Raw genomic sequence first — 25,936 nt, 5'->3', positions numbered from 1 at the left:
CCCCCTCACCCACTCAGCAGTGCTCTCACTTGGCAGTGGGCTATGCTCCTGCCTCCTTGCCACAGCAAGTGGGAACCATCTCTGGGACCCCAGCCCCCCAGGGAGAAGACTAACCCATGGATTAAATCAGGTGCCCTGACTGACCCCTTGGGTCTGCCACTTTCCAATCATGTGGCTGTCAATGGTCACTGCTGGATGCAGGCCCCAGTTGTGAACGGAGCTGCTGCAGGCACCTGACTGGATGGAATTACATAGAACCACAGGCCCGGCACGGAGCGCATCAGGGTGTGGGACTAAGCAAAACACTCACCTCACGCCCTCCCTGCTGTCTCCAATCAGCAAGAAGCTGGCCCCTCAAAAGCAGAGGCAGGGCCTCCTGTGCCAATCAATCGATCGTGGAGGCTGAGCCTCCTCCCCATCTCCCCCTACCATCCACAACCGGAATGAGCACTGGAGACGGATTAAACTGTGGAATCTGAAACAGAGGGTTGACGCCTGGTGAGAGGCAGCCAAACCTCTCTCTGAGGAGTCCTTTGGTGACAGAGAACCCAAGCCTAGTGTGCGACCTGAGTCGCAGTGGGCACCCATAGTCATAGCTTGCTCCGATCACACAGGCGCAGGCGCAGACACGCACATCCACCTGCCCTTGGGTCCACCCACCAAGTCTGGAACTGACAGTGCCGGTGACTCTGCACAGGTGAAAACTGACATTAAGGAGAAAACATGGGGACTTCCTGCTTTCTAGAAACCTTTCGAGGCTTTTTCAGTCACTTCCTGAGCACCTACTGAGTGCTGGGCCTGAGCTTTGAGGATGACAAGTGGCTGCTGCTTGCCCTGGGGGGATAAGAACCAGGGTCTTGCTGCTGCTACCAGGATCTCCTACGCTACCGGCCTCCTGAGCAGTGGCCCTTGGAAAGAACGGGGCCACTGGCCACAGCTCTGCCGGTGGGACCCAGCGCGGTAACTGGGACCTGGGCTGAGGTTAACTTTCCTGTCCCGATTTTCAGAATGAGAGCTCAACTTCCATCAGCTCCAGCTTATCTTGTAGTCAAAGAGCCAAAGGTAATAAGGAAATAAGTTCTACAAGGAATTCTGGCAAGGAGTCACTCTCATGTTGTGAGGGTGCTTCCTCCCTAAACAAGGCCTCTGATATTGGAGGACAGGGATAGGGGAGGCAGGTGACAAATAACCTTCTGTACTTAGACCCCAACTGCTTAAAAGAAAACACCAGCTATTGGGAAGGTCACTCAGGCAGGAGTGCAGTGGCACAATCTCAGCTCACTGCAGCCTTGACTTCCTGGGCTCAAGTGATCCTCCCGGCTCAGCCTCCTGAGTAGCTGGGGCTACAGGCATGCGCCACCCTGCCCAGTTAATTTTTTTTTTTTTTTTTGAGACGGAGTCTCGCTCTGTCGCCCAGGCTGGAGTGCAGTGGCCAGATCTCAGCTCACTGCAAGCTCCGCCTCCCGGGTTCACGCCATTCTCCTGCCTCAGCCTCCCGAGTAGTTGGGACTACAGGCGCCCGCCACCGCGCCCGGCTAGTTTTCTGTATTTTTTAGTAGAGACGGGGTTTCACCGTGTTAGCCAGGATGGTCTCGATCTCCTGACCTCGTGATCCGCCCATCTCGGCCTCCCAAAGTGCTGGGATTACAGGCTTGAGCCACCGCGCCCGGCCCCAGTTAATTTTTATATTTTTTTGTGGAGATGAGGTTTTGCCATGTTGCCCAGGCTGGTCTTGAACTCCTGAATTCAAATGATCCTCCGGCCTTGGCCTCCCAAAGTGCTAGGATTACAGGCATGGACCACTACACCCAGCCGGATTTTACTTTGTTTAGGACTCCTAGAAAGGTGATCTGTCCTCTGGGCCAGCCCACACCGGTCACCTGTCTACAGCGAGGCCAGCATAGACACCAGCATCTGCACGTGGAAATGTATTGCAATTTGACAGAGTAATTTGACGTCTACTGAATTTAACACAACTTTTGGCCTTACTGACTTGTATGTCTGTTTTATTTTTCCTTTCTTTTCCCCAGTAGTTCATCTTGCTTCTGTTTTACATGGCCACCATGCTGGGGTGGCCAAAACCCTGCCTGAGGCTGGAGGGCCCTGAAGGCTGAGCCTGAGCAGCTGCTTGAAACTCCGATGAGCCTCTGAACCACCCCAGTCCCAGATCCAAACTCTCAGGGTCCATAAGAGCTGGGTGGAACAGTCCAGAATTGAGAGTAAACCTATTTCCTCGCACACATCTGTAGGATGCCTGCTTCCCCTCTGCGTCATTACTGTCTTTCGGGTGGCAGTGGCATTGCCACCTAGAAAGAGCCAGAGTTCCGCGTTCCTGTGTCCAGGTGATGACACAGGGCAGAGCGCCTGCTCCAGCGCTTCCAGTGGAGAAAACGCCAGGACACCAAACAAGGAAGGGGAGACAAAGACCACGCTGCAGCAGGAGCGACCTACTCGCTTTGAGAGACCTGTTCGGTGGGAAGCAGGCCTGTCTAACCCCAAGAATGCCAGCCCAGGGGTGTCAGGAAGGCTGCGGCAACCCAGGCCATGCAGTGCTGCCATTGGTTTTGGGAGCTGAGGGACTAGATGAGGTTATTGGCCAAGGAGAGTGTTCCTTGGCCCAGGAGAGTGCCCTGGGATGTGAAGAACATCATGGGGTAGCCCCAGCAGGAGGCTGGGGAGCCCAACACTGTGAAGGCAGAAGGCCAGCAGGACTCTTCCATGAGAACCCAAGGCCCCTTACCTTTGGGATCTGGCCTCATTTGCTCCTGGCACCTCCTCCCACCCCCAAACCCTGCTGCTGCTGGCACCTCTCACCTCTAAGTTCCAATCTAGCTTCCCAGTGATATGGGAGTAGGGCAGGGAAGTGCTGGGTAGAGAAGGGCGGGGTCCCTAGCAAGGGCTCCACCCTTGGACCTAAGTGAGAACAAGCATTTCTGTTTTCGTGGCCAAAAAGTTGCCTTTTGGCCTGCCACGCCCCCCATCTTGTGCCCAAATAAGCCTGAGACCTTAAGCAGACACACACAAGCAGCTGGACGTCGAGAGGAACACACTAGCAGAACACACCAATAGACGCTGGCGGGCTTGAAGGCGGAACGATGTGGACACCGAGGGAAGTCCAAGAGAGCCCAGTCGCTGAGCAGCCCAACTCCAGGGCAAGACCACCTTCCCAATCCAACCCCCTTTGGGCTCCCCATCCATCTGCTGAGAGCTACCTACACCACTCAATAAAACCTTGTACTCATTCTCCAAGCCCACATGTGATCCGATTTTTCCAGTACACTAAGACAAGAACCCCAGAATACAGAAAGCCCTTTATCCTTGAGATAGGGCAGAGGGTCTAACTGAGCTGATTAACACAAGCCACCTGCGGACAGGGACAGCTAAGCTGAAAGAGCACACTGTAACGCACGCCCACTGGGGCTTTGGGAGCTGGAAACACAACCCTAGACACTGAGCTGTTGCTATGGGGTTGGAGCCCACGCTTCCCCCACCTGCTCCCCCGCATGCTCCCCACTAGGGCTTTGAGCTGCTGGCACCGAATAAGTGAGCCACACCCCTGTCGCACGCCCTACAAGGGGGAGAAGGGAACACTCCTGTTTCACCAGGGCTCCAGGAACACCAAGCTCAGGCCTGAGTCATGAGCTCTTTCCCAGCAAGAAAGCGGAGGTGGGCTGGGCACAGTAGCTCATGCCTGCAATCCCAGCACTTTGGGAGGCTGAAGCAGGTGGATCATGAGGTCAGGAGTTTGAGACCAGCCTGACCAACATGGTGAAACCCCTTCTCTACAAAAAATTAAAAAAAAAAAAAAAAGGTAGCCGGGCATGGTGGGGGGCACCTGTAGTCCCAGATACTCAGGAGGCTGAGGCAGGAGAATCGCTTGAACCCAGGAGGCAGAGATTGCAGTAAGCCGAGATCGTGCCATTGCATTCCAGGCTGGGTGAGAGTGAGACTCCGTCTCAAAAAAACAGAAAGCGGATGTGTCCCATCAGTCAGGTCCTGGCTCACACATGTCCCCAGAAGCTGTCCCTCCCTTCTGCTGGCCCCATCTCTCTACTCTATGGCCCTGAGGGTGCATGGCTGTCTCTGCTACCTGAGTCTGGAACTGCCCTGATCACCTGGAAACATCCCATGCCTGGCCTCACAGAATAATGCTCAGAAAACAGGAGCTTGCGCTAAGAAACCCTTCCCTGCCCACATATGAAGGACACTGGGCCATTTTATAGACAGTGCTACCAGGCTCTCAAAGAAGGAAGAATCCCTTTCTCCAACAAACTGCCTCAGAGAACAGAACTAGGAAAAGCCACCCAATCATTGTTTGGAGAACTTTGCTGCGAACTTAAGACAGAGTTGAGGGAGAAAATCATAGTCCAGTCTCATTCATGTCATAGGACTGAAATGGCTAAATAGACAATCAAACTGAAGTCGGCCGCATCTGTGTATGTATAAATAAATCATAACCAAGAGGAATTATCTCTGCACACAGGTGCTTTCAAAGTTTACCAGTGTATATCATCAATGTAAATGAAAATGAATGTAAAGAAATGTACATGAAAATCAATGTAAATCACTGCCATAACTGAAAGGAGAAAAGCCATAGCTTCAAAGATACAGAAGGCCAGGCGTGGTGGCTCACGCCTTTAATCCCAGCACTTTGGGAGGCGGGTGGATCACGAAGTCAGGAGTTGAAGACCAGCCTGGCCAACATGGTGAAACCCCGTCTCTACTAAAAATACAAAAATTAGCCAGGCATGGTGGTGGGCATCTGTAATGCCAGCTACTTGGGAGGGTTAGGCAGGAGAATTGCTTGAACCTGGGAGGCAGAGTTTGCAGTAAGCTGAGATCACGCTCCTGCACTCTCGCCTGGGCGACTGGGAGAGACTCTGTCTCAAAAAAAAAAAAAAAGGCCACGGGCGATGGCTCACGCCTGTAATCCCAACACTTTGGGAGGCTGAGGCAGGTGGATCACCTGAGGTCAGGAGTTGGAGACCAACCTGACCAACATGGTGAAACCCCATCTTTACTAAAAACAGAAAAATTAGCTGGGCGTGGTGGCGGGCGCCTGTGATCCCAGCTACTCGGGAGGCTGAGACATGAGAATAGCTTGAATCCGGAAGGTGGAGCTTGCAGTGAGCCGAGATCGCACCATTGCACTCCAGCCTGGGCAACAGAGCGAGACTCCATCTCAAAAAAACAAAACAAAACAAAACAAAACAAAGATGCAGAAAGGCCAGGTGCAGTGGCTCACACCTGTAATCCCAGCATTTTGGGAGGCTGAGGTGGGAAGATCACTTCAGTTCAGGAGTTTGAGACCAACCTGGGCAACACAGCAAAACCCCATCTCTACAAAAAGTTTTTAAAAATGAGTCAGGTGTGGTGGCACACACCTGTAATCCCAGCTACTCAGGAAGCTGAGACAGGAAGATTGCTTGAGCCCTGGAGGTTGAAGCTGCAGTGGGCTGTGACTATGCCACTGTACTCCAGTCAGATCCACAAAGCAAGACCCCCTTCCCGGCCAATAAAAAGATACAGAAAATTAACAAAATCAATTAAAACCCTTGGGCAAACCTGGCCAGGCATGGTGGTTCATGCCCTAATCCCAGCACTTTAGGAGGCTGGGGTTGGGAGGGATCACCTGAGGTCAGGAGTTCCAGACCAGCCTGGCCAACATAGTGAAACCCCATCTCTAGTAAAAATAGAAAAATTACCTGGGCGTGGTGGCTCACGCCTGTAAACCCACTACTTTGGAAGGTCGAGGCGGGCGGATCACCTCAGGTCAGGAGTTGGAGACCAGCCTGACCAACATGGAGAAACCCCATCTCTACTAAAAATACAAAATTAGCTGGGCGTGGTGGCACACGCCTATAATCCCAGCTACTCGGGGGGCTGAGGCAGGAGAATCGCTTGAACCCAGGAGGTGGAGGTTGTGAGCCAAGATCATGGCATTGCACTACAACCTGGGCAACAAGAGTGAAACTTTGTCTCAAAAAAAAAAAAAAAGAAAGAAAAATTAGCTGGGTGTGGTGGCGCACACCTGTAATCCCAGCTCCTCAGGAGGTAGAGGCTCGAGAATTGCTTGCACCCAAGAGGCGGAGGTTGCAGTGAGCCAAGATTGTGCCACTGCACTCCAGCCTGGGTGACAGAACGAGACTCTGATTCAAAAAAATAAAACCCTTAGGCAAATCAAAGAATAGAAAGAACCTTCCTTAACCTGATAATGGGCATGTCCTCAAACCCCACAGCAAACCCCAGTCTTCCTGGAGATATTTTAGAGCCACTGCTTCAAATCAGACACAGGTAGGCAGGGAGGTCCCTCCTCGGCTCAGACCAGCAGGGTCCAGTCAAGGAGACCAGAAACTCGGGAGTGGGACAGACCAGCAGGCAGCACGGCACGACGAAGAAGATGTGACCCATTCATAGGCTGAAGGGTGTCCCTACAGCTGGAGCCACCCAGAGAGTCATGGATGTAACGGACAACTCCTCCTAACCTCCACACTGCCCCCAACAGACCTCAAGGTGTGGTCTGACACAACCAAGGGCTTTTTACTTTTTTTATTTTTGTTTTTTGGTTTTTTTTTTGAGATGAAGTCTCACTCTGTTGCTCAAGCTGGAGTGCAGTGGCATAATCTCGGCTCACTGCAACCTCCACCTCCAGGGTTCAAGCAATTTTCCTGCCTCAGCCTCCCGAGTAGATGGGACTACAGGCATGCCCCACCATACCTGGCTAATTTTTGTATTTTTAGTAGAGTTGGGGTTTTACTATGTTGGCCAGGCTGGTCTCAAGCTCCTAACCTCGCGAACCGCCCCCCCTTGGCCTCCCAAAGGGCTGGGATTACAGGCGTGAGCCACCTTCGGGCCCAAGGGCTGTTTTATCTTATGGTTTCCTGGGCATCATGGGCACTGAGGTTACTCCTTAACTCTAAACAAAGAGACTTCTAGAACCCAGACTGTTTGTATTGAGAACTGCCTGGCTTTACCTTTTAGGCCACATCCCACAGGTTAGTTCATTTAAGTAACATTCTAGGACAGGCACTAGAACAGGCTTTGTTCTGTTCTCTGAGACAGACCAGTCCGGCCAACATGGCGAAACCCCATCTCTACTAAAAATATAAAATTAGCTGGGCGTGGTAGTGCACACCTGTAATCCCAGCTACTTGGGAGGCTAAGGCAGGAGAATCTCTTGAACCTGGGAGGCAGAGATTGAGGTGAGTCAAGATACTCCAGCCTGGGTGACAGAGCGAGACTCCATCTCAAAAAAAAAAAAAAAAAAGTAACATTCTAGATAAATTCTTAAGTCATGGAAGTTTCTCAGATCCACAGGACTTTAAAAAGAATAACCCTTAACAAACACTCATCAGTTTCTGAAATAGTGACTGCCACACACTAGATATTCATCCAACTGAGGGATTATCACACTAGGCAAATCTCCATCATCTCTAATTAAAACATATCACAACCAGTCATAACTGAAGTGTCAGGCCTCTGAGCCCAAGCTAAGCCATCATATCCCTTGTGATCTGCACGTAAACATCCAGATGGCCTGAAGCCACTGAAGATCCACAAAAGAAAGGAAAATAGCCTTAACTGATGACATTCCACCATTGTCATTTGTTTCTTCTCCAACCTAACTGATCAATGTACTTTGTAATCTCCTCCACCCTTAAGAAGGTTCTTTGTAATTCTCCCCACCCTTGAGAATGTACTTTGTGAGATCCACCCGCAGCCCATAAAACATTGCTCCTAACTCCACTGCGTATCCCAAAACCTGTAAGAACTAATGATAATGCCATCACCCTTTGCTGACTCCTTTTTCGGACTCAGCCCACCTGCACCCAGGTGAAATAAACAGCCATGTTGCTCACACGAAGCCTGTTTGGTGATCTTTTCACACGGACACGTGAGAAATGAAGATGCTGGAACCACAACCAAATATGCAAATTAATTTCATTTCCATATGTTTACATGTTTGTTAATTAAAACCCTGCAGTTCTGAAATAAACTATTAGGTGATTTTTTAAAAAAGTTCCTACTGTTTTGTACATTTAAAAAATAAATAGGCCGAGCATGTGGTGGTTCATGCCTGTAATCCTAGCACTTTGAGGGACTGAGATGGGAGGATCACTTAAGCCCAGGAGTTCAAGACCAGCCTGGGCAACATAGCAAGACCCCCATCTATAAGAAATACAAAAATTTGCCAGACAAGGTGGCTTGTATCTGTAGTCTCAGCTATTTGAGAGGCTGAGGTGGGAGGATCACCTGAACCTGGGAAGTCAAGAATGCATTGAGCCATGATCACGCCACTGTACTCCAGCCTGGGTGACAGAGCAAGACCCTATCTCACAAAATAAACAAACAAACAATTATATGAACTGCTGATGCTGAATAAAAATGACATGCGGTTTAGGCTTGTTTTTCTGTGCTACTGTCCCTGCACGTGGTAACAGGGCAAAAGGAAGACAGTAAAACATTGTAATATGTATTTTTTCAGATGTGCCAGGCAGCACATCTGGAAAAACAAGGCCCCTGTGAGGAGTTGCAAACATTTAAGGGCCACAGCTAAGAAAAACAGCACTTGGCCGGGCACAATGGCTCATGCCTGTAATCCCAGCACTTTGGGAGGCCGAAGTGGATGGATCACGAAGTCAGGAGATTGGGACCATCATGGTTAACACATTAAAACCCCGTCTCTACTAAAAATACAAAAAATTAGCTGGGCATGGTGGCACGCACCTGTAGTCCCATCTACTCAGGAGGCTGAGGCAGGAGAATCGCTTGAACCCAGGAGGTGGAGGTTACAGTGAGCCGAGATGGCGCCACTGCACTCCAGCCTGAGTGACAGAGTGAGACTCCACTAAAAAAAAAAAAAAAGAAAAGAAAAACAGGCACCTGCCACCCTGCCCAGCTAAATTTTGTTTTTTGACTACCAGAAAATAAACACCAACTTTATTACTATAATAGCAACAGAAAGAGTTTCCAGTTTCTCAGAATGAAAATAACATGACACCAGCACAAGTGTTAAAACAGTAGGCCGGGAGCGGTGGCTCATGCCTGTAATACCAGCACTTTGGGAGGCTGAGGTAGGTGGATCACCTGAGGTCAGGATTTCGAGACCACCCTGGCCAACGTGGTGAAGCCCCATCTCTACTAAAAATACAAAAATTAGCCGGGTGTGGTGGTAGGTGCCTATAATCCCAGCTACTTGGGCAACTGAGGCAGGAGAATTGCTTGACCCCGGCAGGTGGAATTTTTGATGAGTCGAGATCAAGCCATTGTACTCCAGCCTGGGTGACAGAGCAAGACTCCGTCTCAAATTAAAAAAAAAAAAAAAGAGTAAATGCCTACATTTCTTGTTCTGATAGCTTCCCACCACACACTGAAGGTTCCTCAAGGACAGCTGCCACCAGAGTTGCTGCAAGAACATGTTTTTCACTGGGCGTAGTTTCACAGTCAACTACTCAAGCAGAAGGCTAAAATATTATTTCTTTTTAGAAGATCCTGGTTGAGGGAGAACATATCAATATGGAGAACAGATCTTTGCTTCTTGAATTCAGTAAAAACCATTAATTAATCTATCAATTTTTCTCTGATACGGTGTGCCAAAGTGCTCTGTGAAGAATCCTTTTCCATCCCGACTACATGTCTGGGTGAAGGGAGAGGAGGGGGTGGCAAGCCGCCAGTACACCAGCAGGCACTCCTGGTGATGCTCTGGGCTCCGCTCCCTTTCTGCTGGTAATAGTAGGCATCTTTTCTGGCAGCTGCAGCAGCTTGATGTGGGGTGGCGGGGAGGAGGAGGCCACCCACCAATCACCCTGTTCTTGAAGCCATATTTTTTGTGTTCATAGAAGAGGTCTTAGAGCTCCCCAAATAGACAATCTTTGGGCAGCCATCCCTATTCTTCTCCTGGATGGTGCACTCCTTACAATAATAGGCATCAGAGACCCCAGGGCCTCCACAGATCACACAATGCCCCTGGTAAGATCCATAATTACACTCATCACATAGGCGCACCAGAGTGCAGGGACGCACATAGGAGTCACAAATCACACACTTGCCATCACATTTTTCACACAGTCTTCTGATAGCAACACCAGCCTGCTTGCGGCAAAAGATCAAATCAGGACAATGTTTAGCCATAGTTCCCAACTAAGGTGGCCACCATACAATTCTTGTATTTTTAGTAGAGACGGGGTTTCACCACGTTGGCCAGGCTGGTCTCGAACTCCTGACCTTGTGATCTACCCGCCTCAGCCTCCAAAAGTGCTGGGATTACAGGTGTGAGCCACCGTGTGACCCAATTTTTTCATCTGAAGAAATGCTCTAATTTCAAACAACAACTAATGAGATCCATGGGGGAAAGGTCTAGAAGCTTCAGGAGCTGGGCTACAATCACCATGAGGTATGGCGCCTCTTTGGCTGAGTCTCATATAGGGAGGTAACCAGCCTAGCAACATGCACACTAAACATGACCAACCAATTCCCAACCTGAAAGTCAAAGAGTTTTAGGCCATCCAGTGCCCTGACTACTCTAAAAAGAATTTCCCAAGGAACTGATCTATCAGTAAGTTCACTGGGGCTGGACCGGTTGGCTCATCCCTGTAATCCCAGCACTTTTAGAGGCTGAGAAGGGAGGACTGCTTGAGGACAAGAGTTTAAGACCAGCCTGGGCAACACAGCAAGATCCCATCTCCACAAAAAAATATCCAGGCATGGTGGTGCCCACTTATAGTCCAGCTACTCCAGAGGCTGAAGCGGGAGGATCGCTTGAGCTCGAGAATTCAAAGGAGCAGTGAGCTTTGACCACTCCAGTGCCTCCAGCCTGGGTGACAGAGCGAGATCTTGACTCAAAAAAAAAAAATAAATAAATAAAATGAAAAGAGGCTGGGCGTGGTGGCTCACACCTGTAATCCCAGCACTTTGGGAGGCTGAGGTGGGCAGATCATGAGGTCAGGAGATCCAGATCATCCTGGCTAACACGGTGAAATGCCATCTCTACTAAAAATACCAAAAATTAGTGGTGTGTGACGGCGGGCGCCTGTAGTCCCAGCTACTCGGGAGGCAGAGGCAGGAGAATGGCGTGAACCCAGGAGGCAGAGTTTGCAGTGAGCCGAGATCACACCACTGTACTCCAGCCTGGGCGACCAAGTGAGACTCCGTCAAAGAAAAAAAAAAAAGACAAAGAAAAAGAGAGAAAGAAAAAAAAATTCTGGTCGGGCACAGTGGCTCATGCTTGCTCCTGCCTGTAATCCCAGCACTTTGGGAGGCTGAGGCAGGTGGATCACCTGAGGTCAGGAGTTTGAGACCAGCCTGGCCAACATGGTGAAATCCCGTCTCTACTAAAAATACAAAAATTAGCTGGGCGTGGTGGTGGGCACCTGTAATCCTAGCTACTTGGGAGGCTGAGGCAGGAGACTTGCTTGAACCCGGGAAGTGGAGGTTGCAGTGAACTGAGACTGTGCCATTGCACTCCAGCCTGGGCGACAGAGCGAGACTCCATCTCAAAAGAAAAAAAGAAAAAAGGAAAAAAGGAGTTCCCCGGTATCTCAGTATCTACGGTGTGCCAAGCCCACAACAGGGCAGAGATGAACCACAGATCTGCCCTGCGCTTTCTTGATGCTGTTCTTCCAGGAGAGGAGTCAGAGGTCAGAAGACAAACCAGAAAACTGCAAGCACACGAGACAGTTTCCGTCAATGGTTAAGCTCTAAAAGGCAGCAAAAAAGTGCTAATTCATAAGAATGTGCATGTGCACTAAGGCCTTAAGCTATAGGCACACTGTTTTAGATACTGCCCCTAGCAAAGACCCTCAGTCCTTGAGGTGAGCTTTATTGAGATATAATTAACATGCCATAACATTCACCTGCTTCAAGTGAATAATTCAGTGGTTTTTAGTTTATTCCCAAGGTTGTGCGACCACCACCACTAGCTAACATTCTCATCCTCCCTAAAGATACCCTGTCTCTATGAGCAGTCACTCTCTACTCCCTCTCCCTAGCCCCGGGACAACCACGAGTCTTCCTGTCTCTATGGATTTGCCTGATCTGGACTCTTCATATGGATGGAATCACATAGCACGTGATGTGACATTTCGCATCTGGCTTCTCCTACCCAGCATCATGTTTTCGAGGTGCATCCACGTTGTAGCCTGTGCCAATACTTCATTCCTCTTTACGGCTGAATAATACTCCATTGGATGGATGGACCACGTTTTGTTTTCTTTCTTTTTCTTTGAGACAGAGTCTTGCTCTGTAGCCCAGGCTAGAGAGAATTGGCTCAATCTCAGCTCACTGCAACCTCTGCCTCCCAGGTGCAAGTGATTCTCATGCCTCAGCCTCCTGAATAGCTGGGATTACAGGTATATGCCACCATGCCTGGCTAATCTTTATATTTTTAGTAGAGACGGGGTTTCACCATGTTGGCCAGGCTGGTCTTGAACCCCTGACCTCAAGTGATCCACCCACCTCGGCCTCCCAAAGTACTGGAATTACAGGTATGAGCCACGGCACCGGGACACACGTTTTGTTTTTCTAGTTATCATGGACATCAGGTTGTTTTCAGATTCCTTAATCTATATATTTATATATACTGATCCATTTTTCTGTCCAACAGACAGATACTTTGGCAATGATGGAATGTTCTAGATCTGTCTATTATAGGCGGCACCAGCCCTGTGTGGCTGCTGAGACTTGAAATGTCACTGGTGTGGCTGAGGAATGCACTGGTTAATTGCATTTGGTTTTAATTAATTCAAATGTAAACAGCCCTGCGGTGAGTGTCTGGAGCCACCTGGCTGATCAGACTCAGGGGCTCGATTCGTGAGTTACCCTGAGACTGAGGGGAGGAAAGGACACTCCAATCAACCTGGAGAATAAGTCCCCCAGCTCCTGGGGGTCTACTCCCAGAAGAACCCTAAAGAAATGTACATGGGACTCAACCCCAGGGTACAGCTAATTAGAAAAAGGATCTCAGTTCCAGATAGGTGACTCGTGGGCCTTAGGGTGACTGCTGGGACCAAGGAACCCCCATGAGCACCACAACACCCCAGCTTCCTGGCTGAACCTACAGAACCCCATTCTGTAATTGCAACAGACCTGAGAATGGCTTATGCCTGCCAACTACTAGCAAGGCCAATCATCAGTCAGGAAGACAAAAAGGCATTCCCTGATGTTATGCATTATTTACATTTGCTCCTCTGAACGGGGCTCTGTGCACTCCTATGGCACAGCAAGAGTTCCTGCAGCACAACAGGCCTGGCTGAGAAACTTCTCGCTTCCCAGAGACACAGTCACAGGGTAGAGAAGGCAAAGCAGGCCCCTTTTTGAGAACCGCCCAGGATGGGATGGCCGGGTGGGTCTGCAAGGGGCCTCTGGGGCTCAGTACGCCGTCTTGAAGCTGCCTGCCCACTCAAGATCTAAGATCTGAAGCTTTTCACACAAGCTGTCACTCATGCTCACGTGGAGGTAAAGCCTGAGCCATTCCAATGTGCCAGGCTGTCCCCGCTCTGGTGCCAAACACCACTGTGTGAATTCAGGCCACACCTGAGTCCTCACTGGGAACATCGATGTGACAAACTTTATTTTTTATTTTTATTTTTTTTAGAGGCAGAGTCTCACTCTGTCACCCAGGCGGGGGTACAGTGGTGTGATCTCAGCTCACTGTAACCCTCACATCCTGGGTTCAAGTGATTCTTCTGCCTCAGCCTCCCATGTAGCTAGGATTACAGGCACCTGCCACCATGCCCAACTAGTTTTTGTATTTTCAGTAGAGATGGGTGGGTGAGGGAGGGGTGGGGGTGGTTCACCATATTGGCCGGGCTGGTCTCGAACTCCTGACCTCAGATGATCCGCCTGCCTCAGCCTCCCAAAGTGCTGGGATTACAGGCGTGAGCTACTGTACCTGGCCAACGTGACAAATCTTAAATCCAATGCTTTTGAATTCTGCAAGATACCTAGTCCCAGGGTCTCAGCAAAGGGACTGTGGCCAGTATCTGGTCCTCCCAGCTAAATTCAAAGCTCTGCAACTAATAAGGGTTTATTTTGTTCTCCTCAGAACAGCTCCTCCAGACACCGAGGAAGACAGCTGTTTCTGGGAAGGAGGGTTTGGGAGGAAATGCATACGCTGAGGATATCCTTGGCCTTCAGAGACCACCTCAGGGCAGGAGCGCCCAGGCACTGTGGTGTGATGAAGCTGACCCGAGGAGATAAGCTTTGAGGCACTTGCCTGCATACCTCCGACAGGCCATTCCTCGGGTTCGCCAGGGAGTGCGGGCAGTGCATCTGGTGATGCCAGGTTTACATTGAGGACCACTTTCTTTTCAGGCTGCTGTGAGTGATAAGCCCTGTGTTCTAAGTCAGGCCCCCAGACACTGAATCTTCTGAACCTCATAAGGGGAACTGGATGAAAGGGATTTCAGTTAATATGTATCAGTCACCAACAACAGTTCTTCATTCAACAAAAACAAAGGCACCAGGACAGACCCTGAGAACATAGCACATCCTAGACCCTGCGCTGCCCAGGAATGGTCATTGTTCAGATGACACAGGTGGGTGTGTGGGGCCCATGAGCGCAGGCCATGAGAGACAGGCCCTGGGTCCCTTTCACAAGTGAGGACAGTGTATGGGGGGGCAGCATGCAACCTGGCTGCGGGTGACTGGTGTGCCCTGGGGAGGCCCCTGTCTCTTAGAGCTTCCCACTGCCCATCTGTAAAATAGGAGAAACAGGGTCTGCCCCAGGCTGTGCAGGGCTCTGGGGAACATTTTGAGGAAGGCCCAAGCTGCCTGCCCAGGCTCCATCAATACCCACCAGACTTAATCTTTTTGTTGTTGTTGTTGTAGAGATGGGGTCTTACTGTGTTGCCCAGGCTGGTCTCATACTCCTGGGCTCCAGCGATCCTCCCACCTTGGCCTTCCAAAGTACTGGGATTATAGGTGTGAGCCACCATGTCCTGCCCCACCAGGCTTTAAATGCTCTGTGGAAGTTTGGTCTTTACTACAAGGCCTGCTGCAGACTTCAGCCAGAGGGCAATGTGAGAACTGTGGGTTACATCCAGAAGCACGCCAAGACCTCGGCTCATGGGATTGCCCTTCGATAGGTGGCCCGTGGGTACCACAGGGTGCAGGATCAGGACCATGAACGGTTTCCTCTGGGCTAAGACTTGGCCATTCCTGGTCATGGGATGGGGACAGATGGAGCAGATTTGAGATCCTGTTTACTTTCCTGCCCCTGGCTGTCTTGTCTCTGAGACTAGAAGGCTGAGGTGTTCCTTACATCAAGACCGGTGGCCCACAGGTGGGACCTACAGCACTCACTGACTGCACTTCTGATGTAAAAAGACATCTGAAAACACTCCAGGTGATACTCAGGAACAGGCAGCCCCCAGCTCCGGCCTTGTGCATTTTGGGGAGGAGCAGTTGCTGTCTCATCCCTGTCCTACTGCACCCCCCCAAAACATACCCCGTTCCCAGCCATTTGAGCCAGTCAGCGGGAAGAAACCATTAGTTTCCAAGGAAATGCCCAGGTGGCCTATGCTCTGAGCCCTGCAGTGGCCTTGGGACTCAGGTTAGAGGAATCAAAAGTCCTGAGTGGCCAGGTGCAGTGGCGCATGCCTGTAACCCCACACCTTGGGAGGCTGAGGCAGGAGGATCACTTGAGCTCAGGAGTTCAAGGCCAACCTGGGCAACATACTAAGACCTCATCCCCCGAAAAAAAAGTCCTCAGCGACCCCTGGACATGGCGGTGTGTGCCTGTGATCCCACCACTCGGGAAGCTGAGGTGGGAGGATCACTTAAGCCCAGGAGTTTGAGGCCAGTCTGGGCAACACAGTGAGGCTCTGTATCTTAATTTAAATAAATAAATTAATTAATTAAAAATTAAAAATGTCACTGGGCGTGATGGCGCATGGCTGTAATCCCAGCGCTTTGGGAAGTTGAGGTGGGCGGATCACCTAAGGTTGGGAGTTCGAGACCAGCCTGACCAACATGGTGAAACCCTCTCTCTACTACATACAAACAGTTACCTGGGTATGGTGGCAGATGCCTGTAATCCCAGCTACTCGGGAGGCTGAGGTAGGAGAATTGCTTGAACCTGGGAGGCGGAGGTTGCAGTGAGCCGAGATCACGCCATTGCACTCCAGCCTGGGCAACAAGAGCGAAACTCTGTCTAAAAACATAAAATGTCCTCAGCATGGCCCTCAAAGCCTAGGAGGATCGGGGGGGCAGGGCCACGCCAGGGGTTGAAATGTACAGACATCTCGGCTGCACTTGTTGGCAACAGTTGTCATCAACTCTTGTTTTCCCTCCTGAAACTGCTGCATTTGAGACTAACAGACTCATGCAGTAACATCCACACAGGGGCAGCTGGAATCATGAAGAGGCGTGCCCAGGTTGAACACCCACACTCTCAAAAACCAGTTTCTCATTCAGCCCCAGCAGCTCACTGGTAGGAAGAAGGTCAAGAATGACAGCTTCCCGACACTACAGTTGATTAAAGTACTTCTTTTTTATTTTGGACAGGGTCTTACTCTGTTGCCCAGGCTGGAGTGCAGTGGCGCATGTTGTCTCACTGCAATCTTCGCCTCCTGGATTCAAGCAACTCTCCTGCCTCAGCCTCCTGAGTAACTGGGATTACAGGCACATGCCACCACGCCTAGCTAATGTTTGCATTTTTAGTAGAGACGGGGTTTCGCTATGTTGGTCAGGCTGGTCTCGAACTCCCGATCTCAGGTGGTCCACCTGTCTTGGCCTCCCAAAGTGCTGGGATTATAGGCGTGAGTCATGGCACCCAGCCTTAAAAGTACTTTTTAAAATAGCTTTTTATTATTACTAAATTCCAGATGTTGCATTACTAAACACCTGCTGTGGGCAATGGGGAGTCCCCAAAGGCTGCTTCCTGGGGTCAGGGTCAGGGGTGAGCAGGGGACAATTTGGGCTGCCTGTGCCTAGTGGTACACATGCCTCTGCAGGTGGTCCTGACAATGACTTATTTTTATTAGGTGAAAAGTGAAATGGGCCAACATTACACAATTCCACAATACTAAGGAACACGTGACCACAGCCAGTGTCTCCAGGGGGTGGATACACACTGGCCGTGTCCTCTCTGGGCAGTTTCCCTCAGCCCACAGGACTTGGGGCTTGTTCGGGTGCAGGGTCCCCGCTTGTCCAGCTCACCATACGAATGCTGAAGCACCAGCAGGGAGTGCTGCCAGGGAGTTGAGGGCAAATTTGCTTAAAACCAGTTCCCTGCTAACAAGAAACTTGTGTGTCTGGTTCCCCAGGAAAGCCTAACCATTGTGTTTCAATTTCCATAGCACCTGCTCCCCACAATTTAAATAAGGAACAGATAAGATAGGTCATCAAATTTTCACACACCCCTGAGAGGCATCTGAGGTGGGCAGGAAGCCAGGGGCATCACAGCCCAGCAACTGGCCCCGGCGGGGAGGATGACCTGGCACTGGGTATTGGAGACCAACAGGGGGCGGATCACGTAGAGGCTGTCAGCAGCATCAGTCTGCTGGGGGGTGGGGACAAAGAGGGGTCTGCTTAGCTGGGGGATTAAGTATACTTGGGGGTGAAGGAGGTGGGAGATGGATTACACAAGCAAAAGTACTGAGGACAACAGGAGCAGGCTCTCACTGTTGGAGAAAGGAGTCACAAACCTGGAAAGAGAGAAAAATAGTGGGAACCCTGTGGTGAACTAGAATTAAAGATATTGGAATGGGCCAGGTATAGTGGCTCACGCATGTAATCCCGGCCCTTTGGGAGGCCAAGGTGGGAGGATTGCTTGAGCCCAGAAGGTTGAGGCTGCAATGAGCTGTGACTTCACCATTGCATTCCAGCCTGGTGACAGCATGAGACCCTGTCTCAAAAATAAAAATAAGCTGGGCACGGTGGCTCACATCTGTAATCCCAGCACTTTGGGAGGCTGAGGCGGGCGCGTCACTTGAGGTCAGGAGTTTGAGACGAGTCTGGCCAACATGATGAAACCCTGTCTCTACTAAAAATACAAAATTAGCCAGGCGTGGTAGTGCACACCATAATCCCAGCTACTCGGAGGCTGAGGCAGGAGAAATGCTTAAACCTGGGAGGCTGAGATTGCACCACTGCACTCCAGGCTGGGCAAGAGAGTGAGAATGAATGAATGAATGAATGAATGAATGAATGAATGAATGAATGAACAAACAAAAATAAAGATATTGTAATGAACGCATGGTTTTTAACATATACAGACATACAAGAACAGATGTGAATGTGTGCGCACCTGTGTGTGTGTACACACACGTCTGTAATAACCCACAAATATTCCTTAGCTCTGTGTCCTAAGAGTGTCCAAGAGCGGCAACACCCCAACAGCAATGAGCACATCAAGGGCCAAGATTTACTCTGAAAGGAATCAGGGCTTCTTAGAGGATTGGGTGAAGCAGGCAGAGGCAGAACAGAATACAAGGCTGGTTGGGCACAGTGGCTCATGCACGTAATCCCGGCATTTTGGGAGGCCAGGAGTTTGAGACCGACCTGGGCAACATGACAAAATCCTCTCTCTACAAAAAATACAAAAATTAGCTTTTGGCTCGCACCTGTAGTCCCAGCTACTTGGGAGGATGGAGTGGGAGGATCACCCACCCAAGAGGCTGAAGTGGGCTGAGATTATGTCACTGCCCTCCAGCCTGGGTGACAGAGTGAGACCCTGTCTCCAAAAAAAAAAAAAAAAAAAAAAAAAAAAAAAGCCCAGGTGTGGTGGCTCACGCCTGTAATCCCAGCACTTTGAGAGGCAGAGGCAGGCGGATCACCTGAGGTCAGGAGTTCAAGACCAGCCTGCTAACATGGTGAAACCCCATCTCTAATAAAAAATACAAAAAATTAGCTGGGTGTGGTGGCGGGCACCTGTAATCCCAGCTACTCGGGAGGCTGAGGCAGGAGAATCGCTTGAACCCAGGAGGCGGAGTTTGCAGTGAACCAAGATCGCGCCATTGCACTCCAGCCTGGGCAACAAGAGTGAAACTCCATCTCAAAAAAATAAAAATAAAAATAAATTCACACTGGTGAGGGTTAGGGACATCATGTCCTCGTAGCATTTAGGTGAAACTTAAATGTAGATTTAAACTTGAATTTCTTCTTTAGTTACCACATCCCTTCTGACAGCTGGGCAGGAGACATGCTTACATATATGAATTCACACAGTCCTCAACAGTCCTCAGTAACCACGAGCTAAGTATTATTATTGCCCCCAAATCAGAGGAGAGCCAGGAACAGAGAAAAGTTCAGCCAAGGACCAGGGTCATGCAGCCAGAGGTGGAGGCAGGATCCAGACCCTCTTGCTGTTCTCTATCACTGTATATGTCAAGTACACATCAATCTTGCACCAAAACAGTGTTCAGAAAGAAACACACTTTTGTACAACATATACACTTTCCAGAAGCCTCTGTATATATGAAGCGCTATGCTCCGAAGTGACACACAAAATTCAAATAATTGACCTCAAGAGACCAACTCACTCGAAGAAATCAAGTGACCCTTTGTGCAGACGACCACTGATTTAAATACCTTATTTGGTGGCCCCACTTGTAAGCTATTTTCAAATTGTTATTAACCTTGACCAAGTGATCAAGGTCAATGGTAGCAGTGACAGGACATATTGACAGCATGTTTTTCCTGACACAATGTGCCGAGGACACACACATCACCTCTGTGGAACTCTGGCCACAAACTCACAACTTTGGTCCAATCTAGAGGAAACGTCAGACAAACCGCACTGACAGATGTTCTACAAAATGACTGAGCGCTTCTCCTTAAAATGGTCAACATCGTTCATGGATGACAAGGTCACAGATCACAGGAGACCAAAGAGACATGATGACTCAATACAATGTGGGATTCAGGGCAGAAAAGGGCATTAGGGCAAAAACTGGGGAACTCCAAATGAGGTCTGTAGTTCAGTTAAAGAGCTCTGTACTCAACGTAATTTCCTGGTTTCCATATTTGTACTATGGCTCTGAAGGCGTTGACGAGATAGGAAGCCCAAAGAAGGAGATATGAGAACTCTGTGCTATTTTTTCAACTTTTCTTTTCTTTCTTTTTTTTTTTTTGAGACAGAGTCTTACTCTTGTTGCCCAGGCTGGAGTGCAATGGCGCGATCTCGGCTCACTGCAACCTCTGCCTCCTGGGTTCAGGATTCTCCTGAGGCGATTCTCCTGCCTCAGCCACCCAAGTAGCTGGGATTACAGGCATGTACCACCACACTCCGCTAATTCTGTATTTTTAGCAGAGACGGGGTTTCACCATCTTGGCCAGGCTGGTCTTGAACACCTGACTTCGTGATCCACCTGCCTCGGCTTCCCAAAGTGCTGGGATTACAGGTGTGAGCCATCGTGCCCAGCTGACAAAATTGTTCTTATTCAACTTCCCTAAGTCTGTCATTTTTACTTTTTCTATATAACAGAATGCTAAGCACCTCTTAGATCTTCAACCTAGAATGCAGCTGCTTGTTACTGATTTGCAACAGTATTTCTCAGTTATAAACTACAAAATAAATCAGTGTGCATACCAGAAACCAGGGCAAGGATAAGGCAGAAAGAAAACATCCTAGAGGTCTTCTGCAAGACAGAAGGGACAAGCAAAATTGCCCACCATGCACATCAGGGCTGAGACAAGACCAGAGGTATGTGTGGCTGCCGCAGCTCTAAACACACATAGGAAGTGGTTTTTTTTTTTTGTAACAGAGTTTCACTGTTATTGCTCAGGCTGGAGTGCAGATGCGTCATCTCGGCTCACCGTAACCTCCGCCTCCCAGGTTCAAGCGATTCTCCTGCCTTAGCCCCCCAAGTAGCTGGGATTACAGGCATGTGTCACCACGCTTGGCTAATTTTTGTATTTTTAATAGAGACAGGGTTTCTCCATGTTGGTTAGGCTGGTCTCGAATCCGACCTCAGGTGATCTGCCCGCCTCGGCCTCCAAAAGTGCTGGGATTACAGGCATGAGCCACCGTGCTCGGCCCGGAAGTGTCTTCTAAACAGCCTACCTGTCTTTTCCTTGATCTCACAGAGCACGCTGAACAGAGCAGGCTTCATCCGATGGCAATTCAGAGCATGCTTTCTGAAAGGGAGGTGACAGAGGAGGGTTTGAGAAAAGAACAGTCATCATTTTATCCCCAAGAGTAAAGACCTTCCATATTGAGAAATCAAACCAAACGAGGTCTACCATTCTGACTATAGATAAGCTGCCTTACGAAAATGCAGTACAGTCACATTTCATGAATTTGATTTGCACAAAATCAATATAAAGGCCAGGCGTGGTGGCTCATGCCTGTAATCCCAGCACTTTGGGAGGCTGAGGCAGGCAGATCACTTGAGGTCAGGAGTTTGAGACCAGCCTGGGCAACATGGTAAAATGCTGTCTCTATTAAAAATACAAAACTTGGCTGGGCACGGTGGCTCACGCCTATAATCCCAGAACTTTGGGAGGCCAATGTGGGCGGATTGCCTGAGGTCAGGAGTTCGAGACCAGGCTGGCCATCATGGTGAAACCCTGTCTCTACTAAAAATACAAAAATTAGTCAGGCATGGTGGTGCACACCTGTAATTCCAGTTACTCAGGAGGCTGAGGCAGGAGAACTGCTTGAACCCGGGAGGCAGAGGTTGCAGTGAGCCGAGATCATGCCATTGTACTCTAGCCTGAGTGACAGAGTAAGACTCCATCTCAAAAAAAAAAAAGAAAAGAAAATTAGCTGGGCATGGTGTCATATACCTATAATCCCAGCTACTCAGGTGGGTGAGGAGAACTGCTTAAACCTGGGAGGCAGAGGTTGTAGTGAGCCAAGATTGTGCCACTGCACTCCAGCCTAGGCAATAGAGTAAGACTCTGTCTCAACAATAATAATAATAATACTAATAATATAAAATTATACACAAATATTCAAAACATTTCCCATTATATGTTAAAGATTAAGCAATGCAAATAACTCATCAAAAACTATTGTAAGGCATTAGTGGCTCATGTCTGTAATCCCAACAGTTTGGGAGGCCAAGGCAGGAGGATCACTTGAGCCCAGAAACTTAAGATCGGCCTGGGCAACATGGTGAGACCCACTCTCTTCAAAAATTTGAAAATTAGCTGGGCATGGTGGTATACCTGTAGTCCCAGTCCCTCGGGAGGCTGAGACAGGAGGATGGCTTGAGCCCATGAGTTAGCGGCTGTAGTGAGCTATGAACACGCCACTGTACTCCAGCCAGCGTAAGAGACCTTGTCATTAAGACGAAAGGAAAAAAAAAAAAAAAAAAAAAAGGCTGGAGGCAGTGGCTCATGCCTGTAATCCCAGCACTTTGGGAGGCCGATGCAGACGGATTGCCTGAGGTCAGGAGTTTGAGACTAGCCTGGCCAACATGATGAAACTCCATCTCTACTAAAAATACAAAAAAGCTGGGCGTGTTGGTGCACCCCTGTAATCCCAGCTACTCGGGAGGTTGAGACAGGAGAATTGCTTGAACCAGGGAAGCAGAGGTTGCAGTGAGCTGAGATCGCGCCACTGATCTCCAGCCTGGGCGACAGAGTGAGCCTCCGTCTCAAAAAAAAAAAGCAAAGAAAAAGAAAAGAACTATGAAATGTCAAGGTCCAATGACTTGAAATCTGTGTTCACGCTATGGTCCTGCAGTGGCCTATCCTGGTGCATAAGCAAAAGCACCAATCATCTTCTTCCAGTGTCACTTGGCAGGTGTTTACTGAGTACCTACTATGTGCCACACACCATTCTGACATCAGAGACACAGACAGTTGAGGTTTTTACACATGGGGCGGTTAAGATGGAGGGAGTGAGACACCAAAAATACACACCAGGCCGGGCGCGGTGGCTCAAGCCTGTAATCCCAGCACTTTGGGAGGCCGAGGCGGGCAGATCACGAGGTCAGGAGATCGAGACCATCCTGGCTAACACGGTGAAACCCCGTCTCTACTAAAAATACAAAAAACTAGCCGGGCGCGGTGGCGGGCGCCTGTAGTCCCAGCTACTCGGGAGGCTGAGGCAGGAGAACGGCGTGAACCCGGGAGGCGGAGCTTGCAGTGAGCTGAGATCCGGCCACTGCACTCCAGCCTGGGTGACAGAGCAAGACTCCGTCTCAAAAAAAAAAAAAAAAAAAAAAAAATACACACCAACAAGAAACCCATCAGCCGTGGCAGTTGCTTTGGGGCGACTGGGGTCACATGACAGTGATGGTTAGAAGGCTTTTTGGAATTTCCATGTCTCTGAGGTGACATCAAAGCTGAGATCAGAATGAGAAAGAGAAATCAACCAAGAAAAGGGCTGGAGAGAGGTATGGTTTAGGCAGAAGAAACAGCCAAGCACAAAGGCCCTGTGGGGACACACTGGGTTCAGTACTGGCTATTTGAGACCAGGGTGCTGAGCGTTAGGAGTGAGGGAGAGAGCTAGAGTGGCAAGTGGAGATTGACTCTAAGGGCCTTGAAAGTCATGGGGACAACTCTGGTTTTTGCTCGCTTGGGATGGGAACTGTGGTTGGCAGGATAATGGCTCCCAAAAGGGTCCACATGCTAATCCTCAGAACCCTAAATATGGTACTTTACAACACATGGGAAAAATAATTCTGCCAATGTAATTAAGGTTAAGGACCCTGAGATGGAGAGATTAACCTGGATTATCTGGGTGGGCCTACTGTCATCACATGACCCTTAAAAGTAGAGAACCCCTGTAATCCCAGCACTTTGGGAGGCCGAGACGGGCGGATCACGAGGTCAGGAGATCGAGACCATCCTGGCTAACATGGTGAAACCCTGTCTCTACTAAAAAATACAAAAAACTATCCGGGCGAGGTGGCGGGCACCTGTAGTCCCAGCTACTCGGGAGGCTGAGGCAGGAGAATGGCGTAAACCCGGCAGGCGGAACTTGCAGTGAGCCGAGATCCGGCCACTGCACTCCAGCCTAGGCAACAGAGCGAGACTCCGTCTCAAGAAAAAAAAAAAAAAAGTAGGCCGGGTGCGGTGGCTCAAGCCTGTAATCCCAGCACTTTGGGAGGCCGAGGCGGGCGGATCACGAGGTCAGGAGATCGAGACCATCCTGGCTGACACGGTGAAACCCCGTCTCTACTAAAAAATACAAAAAACTAGCCGGGCGAGGTGTCGGGCGCCTGTAGTCCCAGCTACTGGGGAGGCTGAGGCAGGAGAATGGCGTGAACCCGGGAGGCGGAGCTTGCAGTGAGCTGAGATCCGGCCACTGCACTCCAGCCTGGGCGGCAGAGCGAGACTCCGTCTCAAAAAAAAAAAAAAAAAAAAAAAAAAAGTAGAGAACCTTTCCCAGATGTGGGCGGAGAAAGTCTTGATGATGTAAGGGTCGGAGAGATGCTATGTTGCTGGCCTTTATCATGGAGGAGGGGACCATGAGCAAAGAATGCAGGTGGCCTCAACGGGCTGGAAAAGGCAAGGAACCAGTCCATGGGTTCAATGGGCAACACCTTGATTTTAGCCCAGAGTGCCCATGTTGGCTTTCTGACCTACAGAAACGTAAAATCGGTGGCTCATGCCTATAATTGCAGCACTTTGGGAGGCCGAGGCAGGCAGATGGCTGAGGTCAGGAGTTTGAGACCAGCCTGGGCAACATGGCAAGACAATGAGCTGGGACAAGAGGCACACACCAACACGCCTGGCTACATTTTGTATTTGTTGTAGAGACGGGGTCTCGTTATGTTGCCCAGACTGCGCTCGGCCAAGAGAAGAATTTCATGGAGAGAAGAGTAACCTGTGAGAAATGCTGCTGAGAGATCAAGCAGAATAAGAACGCAGAAGAGAATCTGAGGCTGGGCGCGGTAGCTCACGCCTGTAATCCCAGCACTATGGGAGGCTGAGATGGGAGGATCGCCCGAGCTCAAGAGTACAAGACCAGTCTGGGCAACATAGCAAGAACCTGTCTCTAAAAAATAAATATATAAATGAATAAAGAGAATTCGGATTTAGTAACATGAAGGTCATAGGGAGCTCAGCAGCGGGGAAACAAGGTTGGAAGAGAATGTGGAGGTGAAGAGGAAGCGGAAGCAGCAATCACAAAGTCTTTGATGTTTATCATAAGGGAGATCAAGCAAACATAACAGGTGCCAAAAGACAGGGTGTGTGTTAATCATGCTTTCTTCTTTTTCTTTTTCTTTTTGAGACAGGGTCTCTGTTGCCCAGGCTGAACTGCAGTGGCCATGTTGTGCCCGAACACAAGCAATCCTCCCGCCTCAGCCTCCTGAGTAGCTGGGACTACAAGTGGTGCTACCACGCCTGGCTAATTTTTAAGAAATGTTTTTGCAGAGCTGAAGTCTCACTATATTGCCCAGGCTGTTCTTAAATTCCTAGACTCAAGACATCTTCCCGCCTTGGCCCCTCAAAGTATTGGGATTATAGGTATGAGCCTGGACTATTATGTTTTTTTTATCTTGCTTTGACATTCTGGGGCTTGGAAAGACTGTCTTTCCCAGGACTAGCTTATTACTACAGACAGCAAACAACTTGCCAAAGAACATGCCATTCATATGCAAATCGACCAATCAAAAGCCCACATTCCCAATCATCTTCTTCATTTAATGCTGACACACAAAGCCAATAATTTCCCAGCCCTAAATCACCCCAGGGCCAGGTACTGACCAACTAGAGACCACTCTAGCGCAGAGCCTGCCAAAATTATTTCAACTATCTAACCTAAGCTTGCTCAAACTTGCCTGCCATGCCATGCCCGTTCCTTCCTGAGGAAATCACTATAAAAGTTCTGGGCCGTGTTTTCCCTCCCTCCACTGTCGCCCACTGACCCAGGTGCTTCCCCATGTGGCCCTGCATGGCACGGTGTGCCCCCTCCTCTGGAGCTGTAAGTAATAAACTTCCCTTTCAACAGAGCAGTTGTCTCCATGCTTGTCATCTTACCATACCTCATTAAAACAAATCCCGGGTACAAAGCAAGGCCAAGCGGTAAGTCAAA

At 49.5% G+C, this 25,936-nt stretch overlaps 1 protein-coding gene and 1 pseudogene across 3 annotated transcripts in view; both read right to left on the bottom strand.

The window, feature by feature from the left end:
- The window catches only part of PBX4 (PBX homeobox 4), a 57,913-nt gene that overhangs the window by 15,231 nt on the left and 16,746 nt on the right, over positions 1-25,936 (bottom strand). The window contains exons 1-2 of one of the 2 annotated variants that reach the window (XM_050769705.1): positions 21,559-24,050; positions 21,005-21,078 (exon numbers count right to left, since the gene is read on the bottom strand). In XM_050769705.1, coding sequence (XP_050625662.1) covers positions 21,005-21,078; positions 21,559-21,725 — 241 coding nt within the window. In that variant the 5' untranslated portion in view covers positions 21,726-24,050. Of the gene's footprint in view, positions 1-21,004; positions 21,079-21,558; positions 24,051-25,936 lie in introns of those variants that run through there. The other variant, XM_050769706.1, reaches the window with a different exon arrangement.
- On the bottom strand, positions 1,540-10,845 carry LOC126942344 (PHD finger-like domain-containing protein 5A; annotated as a pseudogene). The gene has a single exon (XR_007721537.1). The product of XR_007721537.1 is annotated as a PHD finger-like domain-containing protein 5A (transcript).

This window comes from Macaca thibetana, chromosome 19 (assembly GCF_024542745.1).
Source record: "Macaca thibetana thibetana isolate TM-01 chromosome 19, ASM2454274v1, whole genome shotgun sequence".
In the NCBI taxonomy this organism is placed as follows: domain Eukaryota; kingdom Metazoa; phylum Chordata; class Mammalia; order Primates; family Cercopithecidae; genus Macaca; species Macaca thibetana.
The sequence above is the reverse complement of the archived record's forward strand: the minus strand, read 5'-3'. Positions and strand labels throughout refer to the sequence as shown.